This window comes from Castor canadensis, chromosome 16 (assembly GCF_047511655.1).
Source record: "Castor canadensis chromosome 16, mCasCan1.hap1v2, whole genome shotgun sequence".
Classification (NCBI taxonomy): domain Eukaryota; kingdom Metazoa; phylum Chordata; class Mammalia; order Rodentia; family Castoridae; genus Castor; species Castor canadensis.
In genome coordinates, this window is record NC_133401.1 from 8,413,466 (window position 1) to 8,433,312 (window position 19,847).

At 38.1% G+C, this 19,847-nt stretch overlaps 1 protein-coding gene across 2 annotated transcripts; it reads right to left on the minus strand.

Moving 5' to 3' along the window:
* Window positions 1-243: 243 nt before the first annotated feature.
* Znf345 (zinc finger protein 345) lies at window positions 244-18,993 on the minus strand. Of its 2 annotated transcripts, none has more exons than XM_074058371.1 (2): window positions 18,373-18,993; window positions 244-7,495 (listed from the first exon to the last, which is right to left on the minus strand). In XM_074058371.1, the coding sequence occupies exon 2, from the start codon at window positions 7,430-7,432 to the stop codon at window positions 6,119-6,121; it is 1,314 nt and encodes a 437-aa protein (XP_073914472.1). In that variant the 5' UTR covers window positions 7,433-7,495; window positions 18,373-18,993; the 3' UTR covers window positions 244-6,118. The 2 variants fall into 2 exon arrangements, with proteins under 2 accessions (XP_073914472.1, XP_073914473.1); XM_074058372.1 differs by lacking the exon at window positions 18,373-18,993 and adding an exon at window positions 17,573-18,341.
* Window positions 18,994-19,847: the final 854 nt, after the last annotated feature.

Below are 19,847 nucleotides of genomic sequence, written 5' to 3' on the forward strand. Positions count from 1 at the left end.
ATCCAAGTGAGGAAAAGTTTTTTGTTTTTCTCAGTCCAGCCAGTCTGGACCACAATCCTCCTATGTACACTTCCCATGTAGCTGGGATGACAGGCACTTGCCACTACACCCAGCCTTATTGGTTGAGATGGGAGTCTTGCCATCTTTCTGCATAGGCAGTCCTCAAACTGAGATCTTCTTGATTTTTTTAGGTGGGGAGGAGGTTGAAGGGGAGAGATGATGGAGGCATCATCATCATTTATACAGAGGAAGAAGAATGACAAGCAGTCATGCAGCTTCCCTAGCATTCTGAGACATTTCTCAGGAAGCCCACTCCAGTCTCACCTCATAGGAAACACTGGAAATAATGGCATGGTCAGACCATCTGGGGTCAAGCAAAACAACAAAAGGTGGCAGAAGTTATACTGGCTAACACATAGACCTTGGTGATATCTTTGTGTTCCTGCCAGCTGAGGTATCTTCTGGAAGATGCCAGCCAACTTCATGTCCACCTGCAAAGCTGAGCTGGTTGTCTTTAGAAACACAGTGGGACATTTAAGCTAGCTTGAGCTCCTAAATGGTTAGTCTGCATATAGCCTCATAGCCTGCCCGAGTGACCCTGCACAGGCAGGGAGATGCCTGTCTCTACCCACTTTAGAAAAGTGTAGGGGGATGAACTTGCTTGTTCTAGGAAGTCAACAGTGACTCCACTTGGCCAAAAAGCCTCCCCAACAACCCTACACAAGCAAGAAGACTCCCATCTCTTTGAATTTCAGAGAAACAAAGGTGGTAGACGTGCATGACCAAGGAGGCCAAACATCTGCACAACTCAGATAATACTTGCCCTATGGTTTCCACCACAACGTGGAGCCAATCCTCAGTCATGCATTTCTGTGGCACATGGCATAGCCTCTGGTCTTGCCCTTCCTGAGCAGTAGTTCCATCTAACCTGAAGCCCCAAAAAACTACAATAGCAGAACTGCCCAGAAAGGAAATACATCCTGTGATAAGCCTGAACAGAAGCCACCACAGCACCCAGCCAGCGGCACCATCCAATAGCAAAGTCTATTCAGTGGTCCAGAATAGAGCCAAGTGGGCTCTATCCAGACAATAGAGCCCAGTTGGCAGACCTACCTGACACCAGAGCAATGGTAGTCGCATACCTAACTAGAAAACCTCCAAGAAGTTCTGCCTGCCATAGTTGTCACTAGCTGGCCCTTCTAGAACCACACTTTGGACTAAATAGTGAACATCTCTCCCTATCAAAGAAGGCCCATAAAGGTCAGAAGATGGGGGCTATCTCATCAACTGCACATAAAAAATGCAAGACCATAAGGATTAGGAAGAATCGGGGAATCATGCCACCTGTGAGAGAAATTAAGTGATCCAACAATGAACCCCAACAAAGAGGAGATCTTTGACCTGATTAACAAAGAATTCAGAATAACCCTCTTTTTTGGTGATACTGGGGTTTGAACTAAGGGCCTCATCCTTGCTAGGCAGGCACTCTATCACTTGAGCCTCCACCACTTAGCTAACTCTTAGAATAACCCTCTTTAACAAGTTCATTAAACTATAAGAATACACAGATAGGAAAATTATATGATATTAGGAAAACAATACATGAAAAAAAGCAAAAAATTTGAAAAATAGAAGCAATAAAAATGAACCAGCTAGAAATTCTAGAGATGAGGAATAGTGACAGAAATGAAAAATTCAAAAATTCATAAAACTTCAATAGCAGACTCAATCATGCAGAAGAAAGACTCGGTGAACTCAAAGACAGACCATGTGATATTTGTCAGAGGAGCAAAAAGACAAAAGGATAAGGAATGAAGAAAAATTACGGGCATTACAAGGCAACATCAATGGATCAAATTTATGCATAATAGAAATTTACAGAAGGAGAACAAAGAGATAAAATGTCATAAAGCTTACTTAAGTAAACAATGTACAGGAAGTGTAGAGATTACCAATCAAATTCAACCCAAATTGCTTATCAAGAAACATAATACCTGAACCATTAAAAATTAAGAAAAAGGAAAAATTCTCAGAGCAGCAATATAAAAATCACATCATATACAGAGATGTGAAATACACGCACCAATAGATTGCTCAGTAAAAACCCAATAGAGTAGGAGAGAGTAGGATGATATGTTCAAAATACTGAAGGAAAAAACAACCTTGCTGACCAAAAATACTGCACCCAATTTCTATGGTTTAAATATGAAACACAGCAGCAAAATACCGTTCAGAAATTATGGAAAAACATGGACTTTCCAAGGGAAACAAAAACTGTCAATAGATCATTTGCAGGAATTGCTAAGGGAGCAATTGAAACAAAAGGTCACTAATTAATAACATGTAACATATGAAAGAAAAAACTACAGTAGAAGTAAAACAGATTCATATTCAAAATACTCTAGGATTGTAAAATGGTGTATAAAATTTTGTCTGTGGTGCAAGGATGAAAAGCTATTAATAATTATAACTAGGATAAATTATCAAGGGATACAGATTATAAAATGGCGTAAATTTTAACATTAAAAACATACAATGTGGGGCAGGGCAGTAAAATGCAAGGTTGTTGTAGGCAATCTAAGTTGTTAGCAGCTTGGTCAAACAGACTATTATAAGACATTCTACATAAGCCTCATTGTAGCCACAAAGCAAAAAATCTTTAGCAGACACCACAAAGTAAAAGGATTAAAATAATACCATTACAGAACTGACACAGAACAGCTCTATCAGCCTAAGCAGGATTTTCAGTTTTAATTATTGGAAAAACTAGAATTTAACATCATTATATATCATGATAAAAAATTACTGTATGTTAAGCTTAAGCAATGAAAAATATAGCAACTAAACATTAAAGTAGAAGTGCCTCTATTAACAGGAAACACTGAAAAATATAATTGGGTGGTTTGTACATATTCTTTGGAATCAAATCAATTAGCCAGCGAATATGCAGTATTATATTAACAAGCTTAATGCAATTATATAAAACTGTGTATTACAGAGAATATGTTATTTCAAAGCACATGTCTATGAAATATATACAAAAACCAAATTAGGATTTAGCCACAAAGAATATATTAATGTTTTAACTTTTTGTGGTGCTGGGGATCAAACCCAGGGCCTGTGTATGCTAGGCAAGCACTGTACCACTGAGCTACATTCTTTACCATGTTCTAACTTTTCAATGATGTTTTTACAGATCACACACACATTATAATTTCATGTGCAAACACACACACATGTGAAAACCCTTGGTAACTAGTGAACAAAAAGGCATTCAAAGTAAAATGAAAATTACCTAACTGCTCATAAAAACCTATGTTCACAGGTACAACAATATTCAAAGGAAATCCTGAAGACCTGTAAGTATGTTCAATTTAAGAAACTGAAAATACTGCTTCTAAGCACCCACATTCAAGAAAACAGAAAAAAACATGAAAAGTAATTAATAATGAAAAAGAACTAGCAAAAATAATTGAAAGCATGAAGAAAACCAAGAAAGAATTTTTGAAACAGCAATTAAAAGGAACATATATCCTCCAAATAAATTTAGGGGAATCATGGCTTAAATAGAATTATGACTAAAGGTAATAATACATGCAGAGTCTGAAAACCAATACAATTAATTTCCCTATATCCTCAAATTGGAAAATATAGAGAAAATAAAAAATAAGTTTATTGGTTGTAAAATGCACTTTTTTATGGAAGGTTTTAATGTCTGACATTGGGATTAAATTACAATCAATTATTTATTATAGTGTAATCTACATAATTTAAAAAATAGTAGCATATTTTAAATGGTGTACCTTATAAGGTAATCTAGCTTGGTTTCAACCATTCTAGCTGTATGTGCCTCTTAAAAATCTAGAAAAAAATGATCCAATTTTCTCCAATTATAAAATATATGAATATATTTTCATCTTTTGTTTCCTTTTTGTATGAAAATGTGATTGGATGCCAGAACATTTGTTTAAGGGATTTGACTGGGAGGTTGGGTAGAAAAGAAACTTATGATTACTTTGGTCAGAGGATATTTTCCCAGACTTCTTGGAAATGAGAATTTTTCTATCACATTCCTTATAGTTTAGCCATCCCAATGCCTCTTTTGAGTCAATTGCGATTAAAACCCTTTTCTATAATATGCATTTTAATTTTCAAAATAGGAAAGTTAGATATAATGGAATATTTATTCTGAAACCTGGAATAATATCCTTTTCTTATTCATCGTGTTAATTTATCTTTATTAGAATTACAATCATATTTTGATTTTTTTCCAAAGAGGCAGGTTGTGATGATTAATCTAGCAATTTAAATCATTTTCCCTTTCATTATCTTTAAGGGTTTTTTTTGTTGCTGCTGTATTCTTTTCCCTACTTCTGGAATTACATGATTAGTTTCTTTACTCACAATCTCTTTCATATTTTAATGTATTAACCCAGGTAGGGGTACAAAATTTCCTCAGCATATGATACAAGCCCTCACATATTTTGTTGTGTATTCTACTCACTGACATTTATATCAATCAAAAATATAATTTAGGTTTGGTTCCATTTTTAAACAAACAATGATCCAATGGGGACTAAATTAGTATTAAAGTACTTTTGGAGAGTCTACCAATTACATCTTTTTTCCACCCTCATGTGAATTTTTGTTGCATCTGCCTCTTTACACTTTTTGTATTTTTTTCTTAGCGTGAATTATTCTTATTCAAAGAGGAGTAAGTGGTAATATCTCATATCTCCATCATGAGATATTTGTTGAGTAAGGCATGAATCACAGTAGAAAGTTTTTCCATAAATAGTAAGAATGAAGCTTCAGGAGCTAAAACTTACAATGACTAATATTAGCCAAGCGTTTATAGCATACTGGGCACAACTAGAGAACCCACACAAGCCTCTGAAGTGCTCTGATCATGTCTGCATGACCATGTGTGTATTATATATGCACAGCAAAGATCTTCAAGAGTGCGCTGCTGAACACTAGGAATGAACTGAGGTCAGGGATAAAGGTCAGAGGAAGCACAGCTTTGTCTTCAGGAATAATTCTATTACAAGCAGAAGAGATCCACACATTTTGGAAATGGATGCTAAAGAGTAACGTAGACATGTTCAAGAGGGGTTATCAAGGGAACAGTTTATAAAGGCAAAAAATTCAAAATTTGACAAAATTAGAGCTTGATAAAGACATATTCCTATTTCTAAAACCAATAAAATAGTAACAAAATACTTACAGACAGAATGTTAAAGACTGGTTGTAGTATAGCATAATCTTTAAAAAAAACTATAATATAGAATCTTACAGGGTTCATTCCAAGTCTGATAGTGCTTTTCTATGATTGGTAAGATTACAGATAACCACATTAATTTGGTTGCTGTTGTTGTTCTTATCTACATTTTTATGAGGAAAAGTTGTTTTGCAAAATGAGGATATAAACATTATGAGAAAAATAAAAACAATCCTCCAAAACAAAATGTACAAACACATCAGATTTTGAGATAACAGAAACAGAGTGACACACACATATATGTGAAAATTTTAAAGAACAAAGTCTGACCTCATATCCATGCTTTATATCAATAAAAATATAACTTACCATCAAATAGTCAAAAACAATATGAATATAGAGTTATTGAATAGATGGTGTTCAGATAAAAATCAAGAGAGGGACAAAAGTATAAAATTAGACTCTCAATAAATAAAATAATTTTGAGATGGATCTGTAAGTCTGTATAATGCACACACAAAAAATACAATTAAAAATAAAAGCAGTAGAGTTAACCCAAATGAATTTTTCAACATTTAAAATAAAGACAAAATACAATATAATTTTCTTTTTTAATATTTGTAAGTATGGGTTTCTGAAAGTAATAGAGGAGTGATATGAAGATCTTCAAATACTTATTTTATTCAGAGTGATTTTTTCCCCTGGATGAATTTTCTTAAGCTGACTAACCCATGAAGTATAAATAAGGCATTTGTGCCTTAATTACATTTGTAGAGATTTTCACCAGTATGAATTTCCTTATAACACATATTAAAAGTCCTTCCTTTACCACATAAGTTCAATTCATAGAATTTCTAATTCACAGAGCTTCCCACTATTATGACTTTTCTTATGTTGCTAAAACTCTGCACCCTGTCCACAAGCCTGACATTCAGAAGGTTTCTCATCCCGGTGTATCCTCTGGTGCCGATTAAGAGCTGAACCACTACTAAAGGACTTTCCACATTTTTTACATTCATAGGGCTTTTCACCTGTATGAATCAGCTGGTGTTGGATGAGTTTTGAACCACTACCAAAGGCCTTCCCACACTTCTTACATTCATATGGTTTTTCACCAGTGTGAATTCGCTGATGTTGGGTGAGGTCTGAACCACTGCTAAAGGCCTTTCCACATGCCTTACACTCATAGGGTTTCTCCCCAGTGTGCACTCTTTGATGCTGAATAAGTTTTGAACCACTTCTAAAGGCTTTTGCACACTCCTTACACTCATAGGGCTTCTCACCTGTGTGAATTCTCTGATGTTGGGTGAGATCTGAGCCACTGTGAAAAGCTTTCCCACACTCCTCACACACATAGGGTTTCTCACCAGTGTGGATTCTTTGATGTCGAGTAAGGGCTGATCCAAAACCAAAGGTCTTCCCACAGTCATTGCATATATAAGGTTTCTCACCTGTGTGAGTCCTCTGATGCCGAGTAAGGGCTGACCCACTACTAAATGCCATTCCACATGTCTTACACCCATAAGGTCTCTCACCAGTGTGAGTCCGTCGATGTTGAGTGAGGTTTGAACCACTGCCAAAGGCTTTTCCACAATCCTTACACTCGTAAGGTTTCTCACCTGTGTGAACCCTGTGATGGCGAGTAAGGGCTGATTCAAAACTGAAGGACTTCCCACACTCCTTACACTCATAAGGCTTTTCACCACTGTGAGTTATCTGATGTCGAATGAGGCCTGAGCCAAAACTAAAGGCCTTCCCACACTCCTTACACTCAAAGGGTTTCTCCCCAGTGTGAATTCTCTGATGGTGGGTGAGGTTTGAGCCACTGCCAAAGGCCTTTCCACATTCCTTACACTCGTAAGGTTTCTCCCCAGTGTGAATTCTCTGATGGTATGCAAGGTTTGCACCACTGCCAAAGGCCTTGCCACATTCTTTACACTCGTAAGGTTTCTCACCAGAATGAATTCGCTGATGTCGTACAAGGACTGATACAAAACTAAAATCCTTCCCACATTCCTGACATTCAAGGAGTTTCTCAGTAGTGTGCATTGTCTGATGCTGTGTATTAAAAGTGGGCATGTCTTCAGAGGTAAATATCATTTGACTGAAGAGTCCTTCCCGAGATCCCTGATTTCTTTCAAACTGGCTTTCATATTCCCAATCACCTCTGAAACTTGGACACCCAATGCTGTGTTTTGTAAGTCTTTCCATTATCTCCCAGCAGGATGATTCTATTCCATAAATAGTTTCTTGGTCTCAACCTTGATTCACAGTCTGAAAGAAAATATAAAAGCAAACATTCACTTTTTTGTGTTCTGGAAGAAGTGAAACTTTTATAATAGATATTAAAGACTTAACTGAAATTAACTTTTATCAAAAGCGAATACCTTATACAGTCCTCAAATATGATTGGGCAATTTGAAAAACAGATAAACAGAGAGAATGAGAAGAAGTCAAACTGAAGGTAAAGGAGGTATTTAGGAAAACAGATTAAGTCAGTTGTTCCAAAATACTGGTTTAGATAAAAATTCCCTGCAGATTTGGGAGCTTGACAAATATACCTATATTTAACTACACAGATAGTTAACCTTTGGAGAACAAAAGAGATGACACAGCAAGAGTGAACTTTCATCACTAAAAATCTAATTTTAAAGTTAGGAGGCAAAGAGAATGAGAATCGATGTGCTACAATTGGAAAGTTCCAGTGAGGATAAATATTCTGAACGCCAGCTCAGGACACTCATGAGAATTATGGAGTGATTTTAAGGTACAGCTGTGCAGTGCTTGGCAATTATTACTTTGGAAGACTTACTTGCCGTAAAAATAAAGACTAGGAAAGAGAACAGATTTAAATACATCAGTTAGGACACTGAGCTACCTTATGCTCCGAAGATCTCTTCCAGTCTCTTCTTACAACACTCATATTGTGAACTTAATAAGACCAGGACTAAATACGTCATAAAGTTATTCTTTCAATCTCAACTGTCCCTGGTTAATCCAAGCCCAAATCATCTTTTATTTGGACACCGAAGCAGCATTTTATATAGCTGGCTGCATTTCCACTTTTCTGCTTTTAGCAGCCATAGATTTAGCCTGGCACTGTTCTGCTCAAAATGTTTTGTTCGTTTCCAACTATCCTTAAGATAAGACCCATACTCAACTTGGTTTTGGAAAGGCTCAGTGATGTGCTTCCTGCCTGTTCCTGCAACCTGAGTATTTCTCTCCTCCCAGCAATAAGGTATAATAATGCTGGTCTTTTCAGTTCTTCAAAAGTATGAAAATGTTCAGACCTGGCTAAAGGGTGACATGCACTAATGCCACAAGGAAAGGGTGTGAAATCTCTGTGTTTGGGTCATTTCTAGACCTTGTTCAACATATCTGTTCATTTAGCTGTTCCTGACTTGTATCATTATACAAGTCATAATAAAATCATAAATTTAAATGTAGTGCTTTCTTTAGAGTTTTTTTTTTTTTGGCGGTATTAGGGTTTGAACTTGAGCCTTGTGCTTGCTAGCCAAGCATTCTACCACTTGAGCCATACTTCCAGTAAGTTCTATGAGTCACTCTAGTAAATTACTAAACTTGAGGGCATTCATGGGAACCACGTATACTCTTAGACCTGTGAAATCTAACACTACCTCTGGGTGGTTAGTTCCAGAATTGAATTTCAGGACACTACCATATAAACAATTCAAAATGAATAGCAACCTAAACTAACAGAAAAGCTAAATAGGAGGATTTCTAAATCTTCATAACCTTGTGTTTGGCAATGAATTCTCAGATTTGACAACAAAGCACAAACAATGAAAAACTATAAACATTTGAATTGATTGATTAAGGTTAAAAGTTTTATGCTTCAAATGGTACATATTATTTGGGGCTGATGAAAAACTAAAAAGCTAGTGGGGGACGCACATCATGACTACACTACACGCCACTCGTCAGTTATACCATATGTGAACCACGCCTAAATAAAACAAATTTGAAAAACAAGAAGGGAAACCAAAAGGTAAACTCAAAGGAAGAGATGTTCAGCTTCACTGGCAATTGTAATCATGTAAACTGCAGCATGATAAAATATCAGTAAGTATACAAGGTAAGTAAAAAGTATGATGATTCCTAATACTTGCAAAAGTGTAGAGCAACGGACTGTTAGAAGTAGAAACTCTCACAACCATTTTGAAAAAGTTTGGCATTTTCTAGGTACGGACCCAGCAATTACACTGCAAGAGGAAAATGTACTAAAATATTCACATCAACAGTTTTTATTAAAAGCAAAAAGCTAGAAACCCAATTATTCATAAAATACACTGGATAAAATACACTGATATAATCACATAGTTTATGAAACCAAATAGCACACAGTAGTGAAAATAAACATTATTCATCTAGTCAACATGAATTTTAAAGTCAACACCAAACAAAAAGTAACAAAAGAACACATACCATACAATTAAATTTATGTAAAGTTTAAAACCAGGCAAAACTATAAAACATTTTTGGAAGCGGTCATACAAAGTTGATGCAAAGGAATTTGTAAGATCTGATGACTGACTTTTACAAAAGCCCTCTTCCCGGTTTACTTCAGAGGAAGTGAAGGTTAACTGGTGTGAGCAGGCAGAGGCCTTGAGGCACTTGCAATGATGTTTTATTTAAAAGTTCACTATGACAGCAGCACCCCACCTAGAAGCTTCTTCTGGTGGTTTTATAGTAAATGCTTCTGGTAAGACACCTGTCTCTACCTAAGTCGGAGGATTTCTGGGTGATTCTAGAAAGCATATTCCTATCAAGTTCCACTGGTATAGCACCTCAGCAGGTACAGGACTTAGGTGAGCCATGGGAGGCACCTAGGATGCAGCACTTATATAGGCACCAACTGTTACTCTCGGATGCTAACCTTGCACTAGGGCCTTAAGAATCAGTGCCTCCTTCTCTTCCCTTGTCCTTTTTCTTCTTTTTTAGAGTACGAGGCTTGAACTCAAAGCCTGGCACTTGTTAGGCAAGTGTTCTATCACTTGAGCCATGCTCCCAGTCCTTTAGGTTTAGTTTTTTCTTGCTAGGGTCCCATACTTTAGACGTTCTTGAGCTGTGATCCTTCTACTTTCACCTCCCAAGTAGATGGGATTATAGGCATGCATCACCACACCTAGTCTGAGTGAACACTTAATTGTTTTTTGGCAGTGATGGGGTTTGAACTCAGGGCTTCACACTTGCAAGGCAGGTGCTCTACTACTTGAGCCACTCTACCAGCCCTATTTTCTGTTGGCTACTTTTTGAGATAGGGTCTTGTGAACTATATGCTCAAGGATGGCTTTGAACTGTGATCCTCCTCATCTCTGCCTCCTGAGTAGCTAGGACTACAGGCATGAGCCACCAGTGCCTGGCACAAGAACCTTCTTAAGAATGAATAACCTAGGGTGCAAAATTTGAGGAATTCACTCTCAAGGTTATACAAGCATAGAGCTGACATCTGAGAGTAAGCGCTTCTTTAAGTTTTGCACACTAGGTGTCTTGTCTCTCCTAAGTCCTACCCCTTCACCGAAGAAATTACTCTGCTATCAGTGAGCCACAGTTATAAACTCCAAAAAAGTCTGGATCATGACCCTAGAATGGACCCTCCTTCCCTCCCTCCCTCCTTTCCTTCCTTCCTTCCTTTCTCCCTCCCTCCTGTCCTCTCTTCCTTTCATTCTTTTTTTACAGTACTGGGGTTTGAACTCAGGGCCTACACCCTAAGCCACACCACAAGTCCTTTGTGCGGGGTTTTTCAAGACAGGGTCTCAAGAACTATTTGCCCAGGCTGGCTTTGACCTGCCATCCTCCTGATCTCTGCCTCTTGAGTAGCTAGGATTATAGGCGTGAGCCACCAGCACCTGGCCCTCTTTCTTTTTTATTTGTTCCTTTCAATAATTTTATTGAAATATTTCTATAAATTATTACTGTATGGTTTAATGAATAGGAATATATACAAAACAAGAATGTTTTAAGAGATTATTTTTAAGTGTAATAAAATTTATACAGCAATATTTATATTTGCTTTATAAATTAAAAACAAAGTAAGAAATAAATTGCTAAATAAAATAAAATTTTGTCATCTGCAAGGAGGATTTTTCTTTTTTAAAATACAGTCCTCAGAGCTACTGTCAGTCAGAACTTTCCACAGTAAAGACCCTCACTAAGAGCAGTGCATCTTAGGCTTATTATCCCCCCAGTGCCACAAACACTCTGGCAAGAAGGGCTACTTTCCTCAGTGCTCTACCTCAGTCATTAGTAATGGCTGCCCTTTCCATCTGCTGTTCCTACAGTCTTTACAGTTTTCTTAGTAAGGCCAATCCTGTTATTCCAGTCCCATTATCATTAGCCATTTTTATACTAAACTTTCCCATTTCAAATTACTATGTGTTTTCTGTCTCTTAGTTAGATACAGGCTGCAGAAGAGCTGATACCTGGAGTGGTCCTAGGAGACAAGCTTGTAAACATGGGATTTAGGGATTAGTTTGTTCATGCTTTTAGATATCTCTCGAATCTTTGTTGCATTGAGCTGCTCTATTCTTTGGGATGATTACAGTGCAGAGCTCCACCCGATGGATTTATTATACTAGACACCCATGCCATGTATGACATTACAGTGAATTAGGCTGTGGTTGACTGTGATGAAGTACCTACAAACGTATGTGCCTTATGAACCAAATAGTGTTACACTCAACAGTTATGGCATTAATGACGTATGAGGCCTGAGTGTGAGATGGATTTGAGCACTTAGCAAAGGAAACTGATAAGCTCAGCTCTGTTAATTCTCAAGTCACAGTCTAAGAAACAGAGCATGTCCAGGAAAATCATTTTTCTTATCATCACAGGGATGATATTGCTGAAAATCAAATGAAAAATTCATGTTGCTGAATTAAGACAAGATGAATTTATAGTCTTGCCATAGTTTTCATGTAAAGTTTAAGGGTCTGTTTAGTAAAGAATGAGATCTTAAAATTGGAATTGGGATATCTGGTTTGGACCCGAATAAACTGACATTGTTGAACACTAAAGTCACTTTGGGCCTGTCTTATTAGCGGAAATAATTTGTAATCCAGTGGCTGAGAGACTAGTTTTTCTTGGATTGAAAAACCGATGATAACATTACTTGGAGTAGTTCCTTACTCATTCTTTTCAAGACCGACCACCATTGTTCTGTTGTTACCAGCCCTAAAGTAAGGGCTTCATAAAAGGCAAAGGGACAGGTAAATATTATGATGCAGGAGAAAAGAACTTACTCTCTTAGTTTGTTATGTTAGTGCTATCGTACAACATATTGCAGACTGTGTTGCCTACATAACACAAAATGTTTTCATCTTTTTTCTAGAGTTTAGAAGTTCAAGATCAAGGTATTGTCAGGATTGGTTTATTCTCAGGCCTTTCTCCTTAGCTTGCAGATGACTACGTTCTTGCAGTGAGCCCACATGGTCTTTCCTCCATGTGTGAGTGAGCATACCAGTGTCTTTCTTTTTCTTTTCTTTTTTTTGAGATAGGGTCTTGCTGAGTAGCACAGGCTGGCAACAGCTTCCTGAGTACAAGTTCATGAGTCATTATGCCCAGCCACCTGATGTCTCTTCATGTGTTCAAATTTCATCTCTTACAAGGATACCAGTCAGACTGGATAAGTGTTCACCCCAGTGGCCTTGTGTTGATGTAATCATCTCTCTAAAGGCTGTATTTCCAAATAGAGTCATTTTAAAATACTGGGATTAACCTCCAAAATACTGAATTTTGCAAGACACAATTCCGTAGCACAAAAGCAAGGCTTGTGGGAGTAGAGTGAAACTGCTGTAACTGTTCTTTTTTGTATGGTTTTAACTTTTAGAGCCATGCTAATGTTTTATATACTTACATAACAAAATCAGTAATAATGGGGAAATAAAAAATAAAGTCAAATGGGATATGAATGAGAGAAAAGGAACTTAAATGTATTTCAAATGTAGAGAACAAATCTCAGTAAATCTGAACACAGTATTTCTGCTATGCTATGTACCTTCAATCTAAAGACATATACAAATACCAGGATCCACTTAGTTTGGTTTTTAAAAATTGTAGTATGCATTAGCATTATAAAATTATATTTTTGTAAATTCTAGAACTGTACAAATTAGCCAAGATAATGAAAATAACAGGAATCAGTTTTTTGGAGGTTTTTTATTTTGTTTTGTTTTGTTGGCAGTACTGGGGATTAACCTCAGGGTTTTAGAACTCTACCACTTGAGCCATGCCTCCAGCCTTTGTGGGTTTTTTTCTTTCTTGAGACAGGGTTTTATTATGCAGCCCCAGGCTGGCCTGGCCTAGAACTTGCTATGTAGCCCAGTCTGTCCCGGAAATTGCTATCCTTCTGCTCTGCCTCCTGAGTACCACCAAGTTAGGCAAGAAGGCAAGAAGGGAGAGACAAATACAGAAGAGATTAAGAGTAAAATGGATTCTGTGGTCCTATTATCTAGACCTTAGTTTCTGAAAATTCTTTACTGCAAGGAAACAGATGTCTTCAGAGAAATGGTTCACTCCAGAGTAGTATTTAGAAATAAGCCTGGAAGGTCTTGTCATGCCAGAAAGTAAGAATGCTCAAAGAATCATGGAAACAAGTTAAAAGGACATGGGAGCCTCAATGGACAAAGCCTGAGATAATCTGAGTATCGAAATGAATAATAACAGATTATAACCCATAGAGTAAAAATTTGTGAATTCAAATTGACACAAGCAAATGAACAAATAATCAGGGAGAAGAGAATAGTCTTCCTTATAGTATAATGTCAATGAACTAGTAAAGATAAAATAATGGAGGTTTTATTAAAAAGACTCCATCATTTTGAAAACATTATAATAATAGTAGATCCAGACCATAATTATCAATGGATGTTAACTGACAAGTTATTTACATAGTTGCAAAGTTTCATCTACCCACAAATTATTTACAAATTACAAATAGACAGTGACCAATTTTACAGAGGAGAAACAAGGTAGATATCACCTCAACCACTTATCAAAGTTAGCATCTCTAAAAATGAGACAAGTCAATATCACATACCTTCTGGAACACAATCACTTTTGTGTTAATCCTGCCACAAAATTCATAACCTGAATGTAAGCACAGGAATTATAAGAAAAACCCAAAGTAAGAGACATTCTACAAAATAACTGGATTGTCCTTTTAAAAAATGTTAAGTTCATGAAAGATAAGGAAAGACACAGCAACTCTTTCAGATTAAAGAAGATTAGAGAAACATATTAATTAAATTCAATGTGTGATCCTAGAAGAGATCCTGGACAGTATGTAGGGTAGTCAACTGGGTGAACTTCTGTAAAGGACATTACTGGGATAAGAGAAAAAAAATCAAATATAAACTACGGATCAGATAAACAGTATCACATATATATTAAAAGTTTCTTATTTTATTAATTGTACTGTGATTATGTATCAACACTTTTGTTAGAAAACACTTAATTGCACCAAATATTATTAAAATAAAAATATTAGTCCATATCTACTTATGCATCTATAACTAATTTTCATATCCTCTACTTCCAAAAATGTTTTTGAGGAGGCTGAGAATGTAAGAAAAATTTAAAGTCCTACCTAAAGTCCTGGAGAAGACATGAGTGCAAGGATACTATGTCTTGCCCCACCTACTGTTATGGGGCACCCATTTGTTGGCCCAAGGCCCAATACTCGGGAACCCAAGAATGATGAGAAAATCCATTGTTTCTGCTCAAGTCCAGGGTAAATTTAGTGATCTGGCTAAAGAACACGGTACATGTAGATGGAATTCATGCTTTGCAGAAGGGAAATCTGCAACACTCTAGCTGTTCAAATTAGCATACAGTCATTTCAACCTATCAAAAAAAAAAAAACCCTGCTAGTCTTAAAGAGGAGAAGAAAAAAAGTCTTCCTAGTTACTTAATATCAAAAACCCAGGTTAAAATTATTACTATAGTTGATCATTATCCAAAGTGTTTGGATGTCTGGCAATCATTGCAAAAAGGATACGCTGCACAGTGATTTATACAATGCCCCATTGTCCAGAACTATTTATAGAAGATAAGCAAAATCTTGTTGAGAAACATTAAGAAGATATCTATCAATTGAGTGGTTCATATTAGAAGAATCTCGAAATTTTTACCCATATAGGTATAATACAATTTGATCAAAATCCCAAGATGTTTGAGTGGAACCAAGCCAACTAAAATATTTACATGGAAATACAAAGGATCACAAACAGCCAGGACATGCTTGAAGAAATCAAAGGTGAGAGTTCTTGCTCCAAATATAAAGTTATAGTGAATAAGGTATAAGGTATTACTGCAAGGAGAGAGAAATAGACCAAGAGACAGAATACAAAATCGAAAATAGGCATAGATAAGTTTGATCACATGGGTTCCTTACTCAAATAACACTGCAGAAAAGATGCACTTTTCTATAAATGTCCTGGAACAACTGGATGGCCATATGGAGGAAAAAATGAAATTGAATCCTTCCTTATAGAAGTCAATTCCAGATAGTATGAAGACCTAAATCTTTTTTTTTCTTTTTTTTATTCATTTATTCATAAGACCTAAATCTTAAAGACCAAAACGTTTAAACTTTTAGGAGCAAAAACAAAAAAAAAAAATCATTATCTCAAGGTAGAAAAATTTCTTAAATTAGCCCTAATCATAGGAAAAAACTTCATTACACTGAAACCCAGATTTTCAACAAAAGACATTAAGAGTGAAAACTGAACCAGAGCAGGAGCAAACAGCTGTCACACATATAACTACAAAACACCAATATGCAGAAGATATATACCAAGTGCTATAAATCAGAGAAAAACACAATTAAAAACTGGTAAAACATTTGAACAAGCATTTTAGAAAAGTGGATATTCAAATACCCCTAATACTCAACTTCACTACTAGTAAAAGAGAAATCAGTTAATTGTGATATTAGACACCCCCACAAATTGGCAAGAATTAAAACATAGGACAATGCCAAGAGCTGTCATGAATATGGAGCAAAAGGACACCCTGTAAACCCCTGGTACAACTAAATATTTGCACAGTAGTAATAAAGAAGAGTTTTGCATTGCCTAGTAAAATTAAAGTTCTTTAAGTCCTATCCAATACCAGTAATTTAACCCCTAGGTATACACTCTAAAAAATGAAAGCACACTTGCACCAAAATATGTGTTAAAAGGTTCATAGTCACATTGCTTGGAATATCTAAAAATAAGAAAAGCAAGTCATATGCCCATCAACAGTGGAAGAGATAATTACAATATGAATGTAAATGTAATTGTATATACGTTATATCAATGAGAAAAAATGAACTGTAGTTGTTTTTCTGAAAAGACGGAAAAGAATATTCACACAAAGCTGGAACATAGATAAAAATTAACCCTATATAGCTTGGGACTTTATGTATAGCAGTAAAGCTCTGAAAAAGGCAAGGAAACAATGCTGTTTGTGCAGGAGTTTCTTCAATGAGGACTGATTCTACTTCTTGATCCAGGTACTCCTTACATGGGTCTTTATACTTACTTGTTAAATTGCCCAAATGGGTTCAATTTTATACTATTTCTGCATCTAACATGGAAGAAAATAAACCACAGGCTTTCAAATAAATATGCACCTCTAAAAATACTCTCAAAATTAAACCATGTGGGAAAATACTTAAATATAATTCTTTGTGAAATGTATGATATGCTGCATGATGAGTACTGCATGAATTCAATTTTTTAAAGTTTTATTTTATATATGCACATAAAATATACTGGGAAGAAAATGTCAAAAAGTTAGCATTGGTTTTAATGGGAATTTAAGTTTTCTTCACTGGATGTCTGTGCCTTCGAAATTATTTTAAATAATCATGTTTAATATGCAGAGAGAAAGTGCATTTTGGGGGGGGACTGGAATTTGAACTCAGGGCTTTTCACTTGTAAAGCAGACACTACCACTTGAGCCACACCTTCAGTTCATTTTGTTCTGGTTATTTTGGAGATTGGGGGGGGGGAGGTCTGGAACTATTTGCCGAGGCTGAGCTTGAACCGTGATCCTCCGGATCTCAGCCTCCCAAGTAGCTAGGATTACTGGTGTGATCCACCATGCCCAGTGAGAAATCATATTTAAAAAAAACTGCAAAAAGGAAAATTAAAACCACATGACGAATGGGTAAGGGAAAATCAAGTGTAGGAGAGAAGTGGAGGGTAGGGTTTGGAGCTTCCACAGTTTCTCAAACGGAAACTTCAGGAATCAGGTCACCTGATTGACAAGAAATGTCTGGAGAAGGAAAGCAGGCCTTCACAAAGATAAAGGGATTTCAGGAAATAAGAAATACCAAGCTACCTTGCAGATGCCTTGCAGATATTCAACTGCCATTTTTTACCCCCTTCTGGAAGCCCCAGGAGGGCAGAGCTGGGGAAGGAAAAGGGAGTCAGGAAACACCAGGTTCTTCTGGGTGCGGTTCAGGTCACTGGCGCAGCCCCTTCCCCATCATGGAATTGAGGTCGGAGGAGCCAGGGAGTCCTACAGTCCAGGCACCAGACAAGGGCAGGGTCACTGCGATTCTCCACAGATCTGCCCCTAGCTGTCCTAGGTGCCTGGAGTCACAAAGGCACAAGGACGCCCCCACGCGTGTAGTGGCTGTAGGGTCACACAGTCACACAAACTCATTCACAGCAAGGGGACACAAGCCCACAGGCACCCAGACCTAAACAGTCACAGCCACAGGGTCCATGGGCACCTCTCACACGCCCAGTGACACACCTTGGAACACCGTGACAGCAACACATTCACAAGCATCCTACACCAAAAATGGCATTAATACACAAATCTCACAGGTACGACGTCCTTCACCCCTCTTCCCCAAACATAGCTGGGCAAATGGTAACAAAACACGCCATGGGGACACACTCAAGGAATCTCGCACTCTAAACACACTAACACAGCCAGCCACAAACAATCACAACCGCAAATCAAGTCCTCTTCTCTATGGCTTCACAGTTCCGTACACGTCACACAGACAAACGCCCACCATAAAGACACAGAAACACCATGCACTCCTCACAGGCTCCCGGTCACCGTCCCCCAGCCACATTCCTCCCAAGTCCGAGTTTCTAGAGACACCAGGATCGGAGCCGCCTCACCTGCGCCTCCTAACGTGGCGTCAGCTCCGCTCCATTCTAGTCCGAAAACGTGAACCGAGCTCTCCCAGCGCCCAGAGGTCCTTTGCTAAACCTCTGGGAGCATCCCTCACACCCCTCAGAAGAGGGTCGGATTCTGGGAGAGAGCACGGGCCTAGAGGCTTCTGGGAAATGTAGTCCAGGGAGCTCCCGGCTGCGTAAGGCAACGGCCTCATCGCTCGGATGCCTGCGGTAACGGATGCCAGACAGGACAAAAGTGCTTCCAGCCTAGCTATGAGTGGGAGATTTAGGGATGTCCCAGGTGATAAGGACTCCCTAGACCAAACTCTAACCAGACCCCCTCGGAGCCTTCTTTTTAGCTAGACCTCCTTCTTGGCCTGTGAACCCCATTTCAGCAGCAATTCTGCCAAGCCAGGTGAGCGAGACTCCCTTGATCTTAAATTCCCCTGGCGGTTTACCATTCTCTGGCTCCTCGCCCTGCCCGTTGGCTCTAAGTCTCCAGCAACTATTGTATCCGAAGTTGACTTATTCTTTTCAATACTCTTTAACGAAATCTTCCTGGTCTGTTTAGCTGCTCTAGGGCAATTTTTCTTTGACACAGCCCAGCCTCAGAGCGGTTGCGGCTCCCTAGGCTTCCGCCACTCCCCTGGCAACAGGCATGGCCGCAGGGCCTGCTGGGAAATGTAGTCGTAGGTTTGGCCAGCAATGAGCTGGACGTCATAGTATGTTGCGTCATCCCGGTTCTGAGGCGGAAGCCCCGCCTCTAATCAGCCTGACTAGGGCCGCCCAGGTTTCAGCTTCAAGCTGGGAGCAAAGAAGCTGTTGAAGCTGATGGAGGCGGAGGTAGAGGGAGAACCTGGCGCTGTAGGTGAAAGTGGGCTACGGGAGTCAGTGTGAGAGACCATGGTGCAGGGAGTAAATGGGACACTGTGTGAGGGTCAAGATTCCGCTTGGCTTTGTGAGGGCGGAGGGTGGTGGGTGCGTGTGTGAGTTATTGTGTGTGAGTGATTGTGTAAGAATGTGTGTAAGAGTGATTATGTGTTTAAGCGTGATTGTGATTGTGTATGCACTTTTGCATGTGCGTGATGTGCTTCTGTGATCACCTGAATGTGGATAGAAGAGTGTGACTGCAGAACTCTGACGCCTTTAAGTCTCATTTCCTCTGCAAATTGTAATTAGAGAGTCTGTCTTCCTGGAGCACCTTCTGTAAGGTGTGTGTGTGTGTGTGTGTGTGTGTAGGGGAGCTACGTAATTAACAATCTGTAGCATTTTATATGAACATTTAACATTCAGACATTTGTTCTGGAATAGAATTCAAAATCAGTATGACTTTTTAAACACGGTGTGTTTTGTTACAGCGGTGCCTGCTTTCAGTTATGTCCAGGACCCTGCCTGCACGTCATGTTCTCTTCTCTGTTCTTTAGAGACATTGGTGACCTTCAGAGATACGACAATTCAACCTGCATCGTCAGCCACAA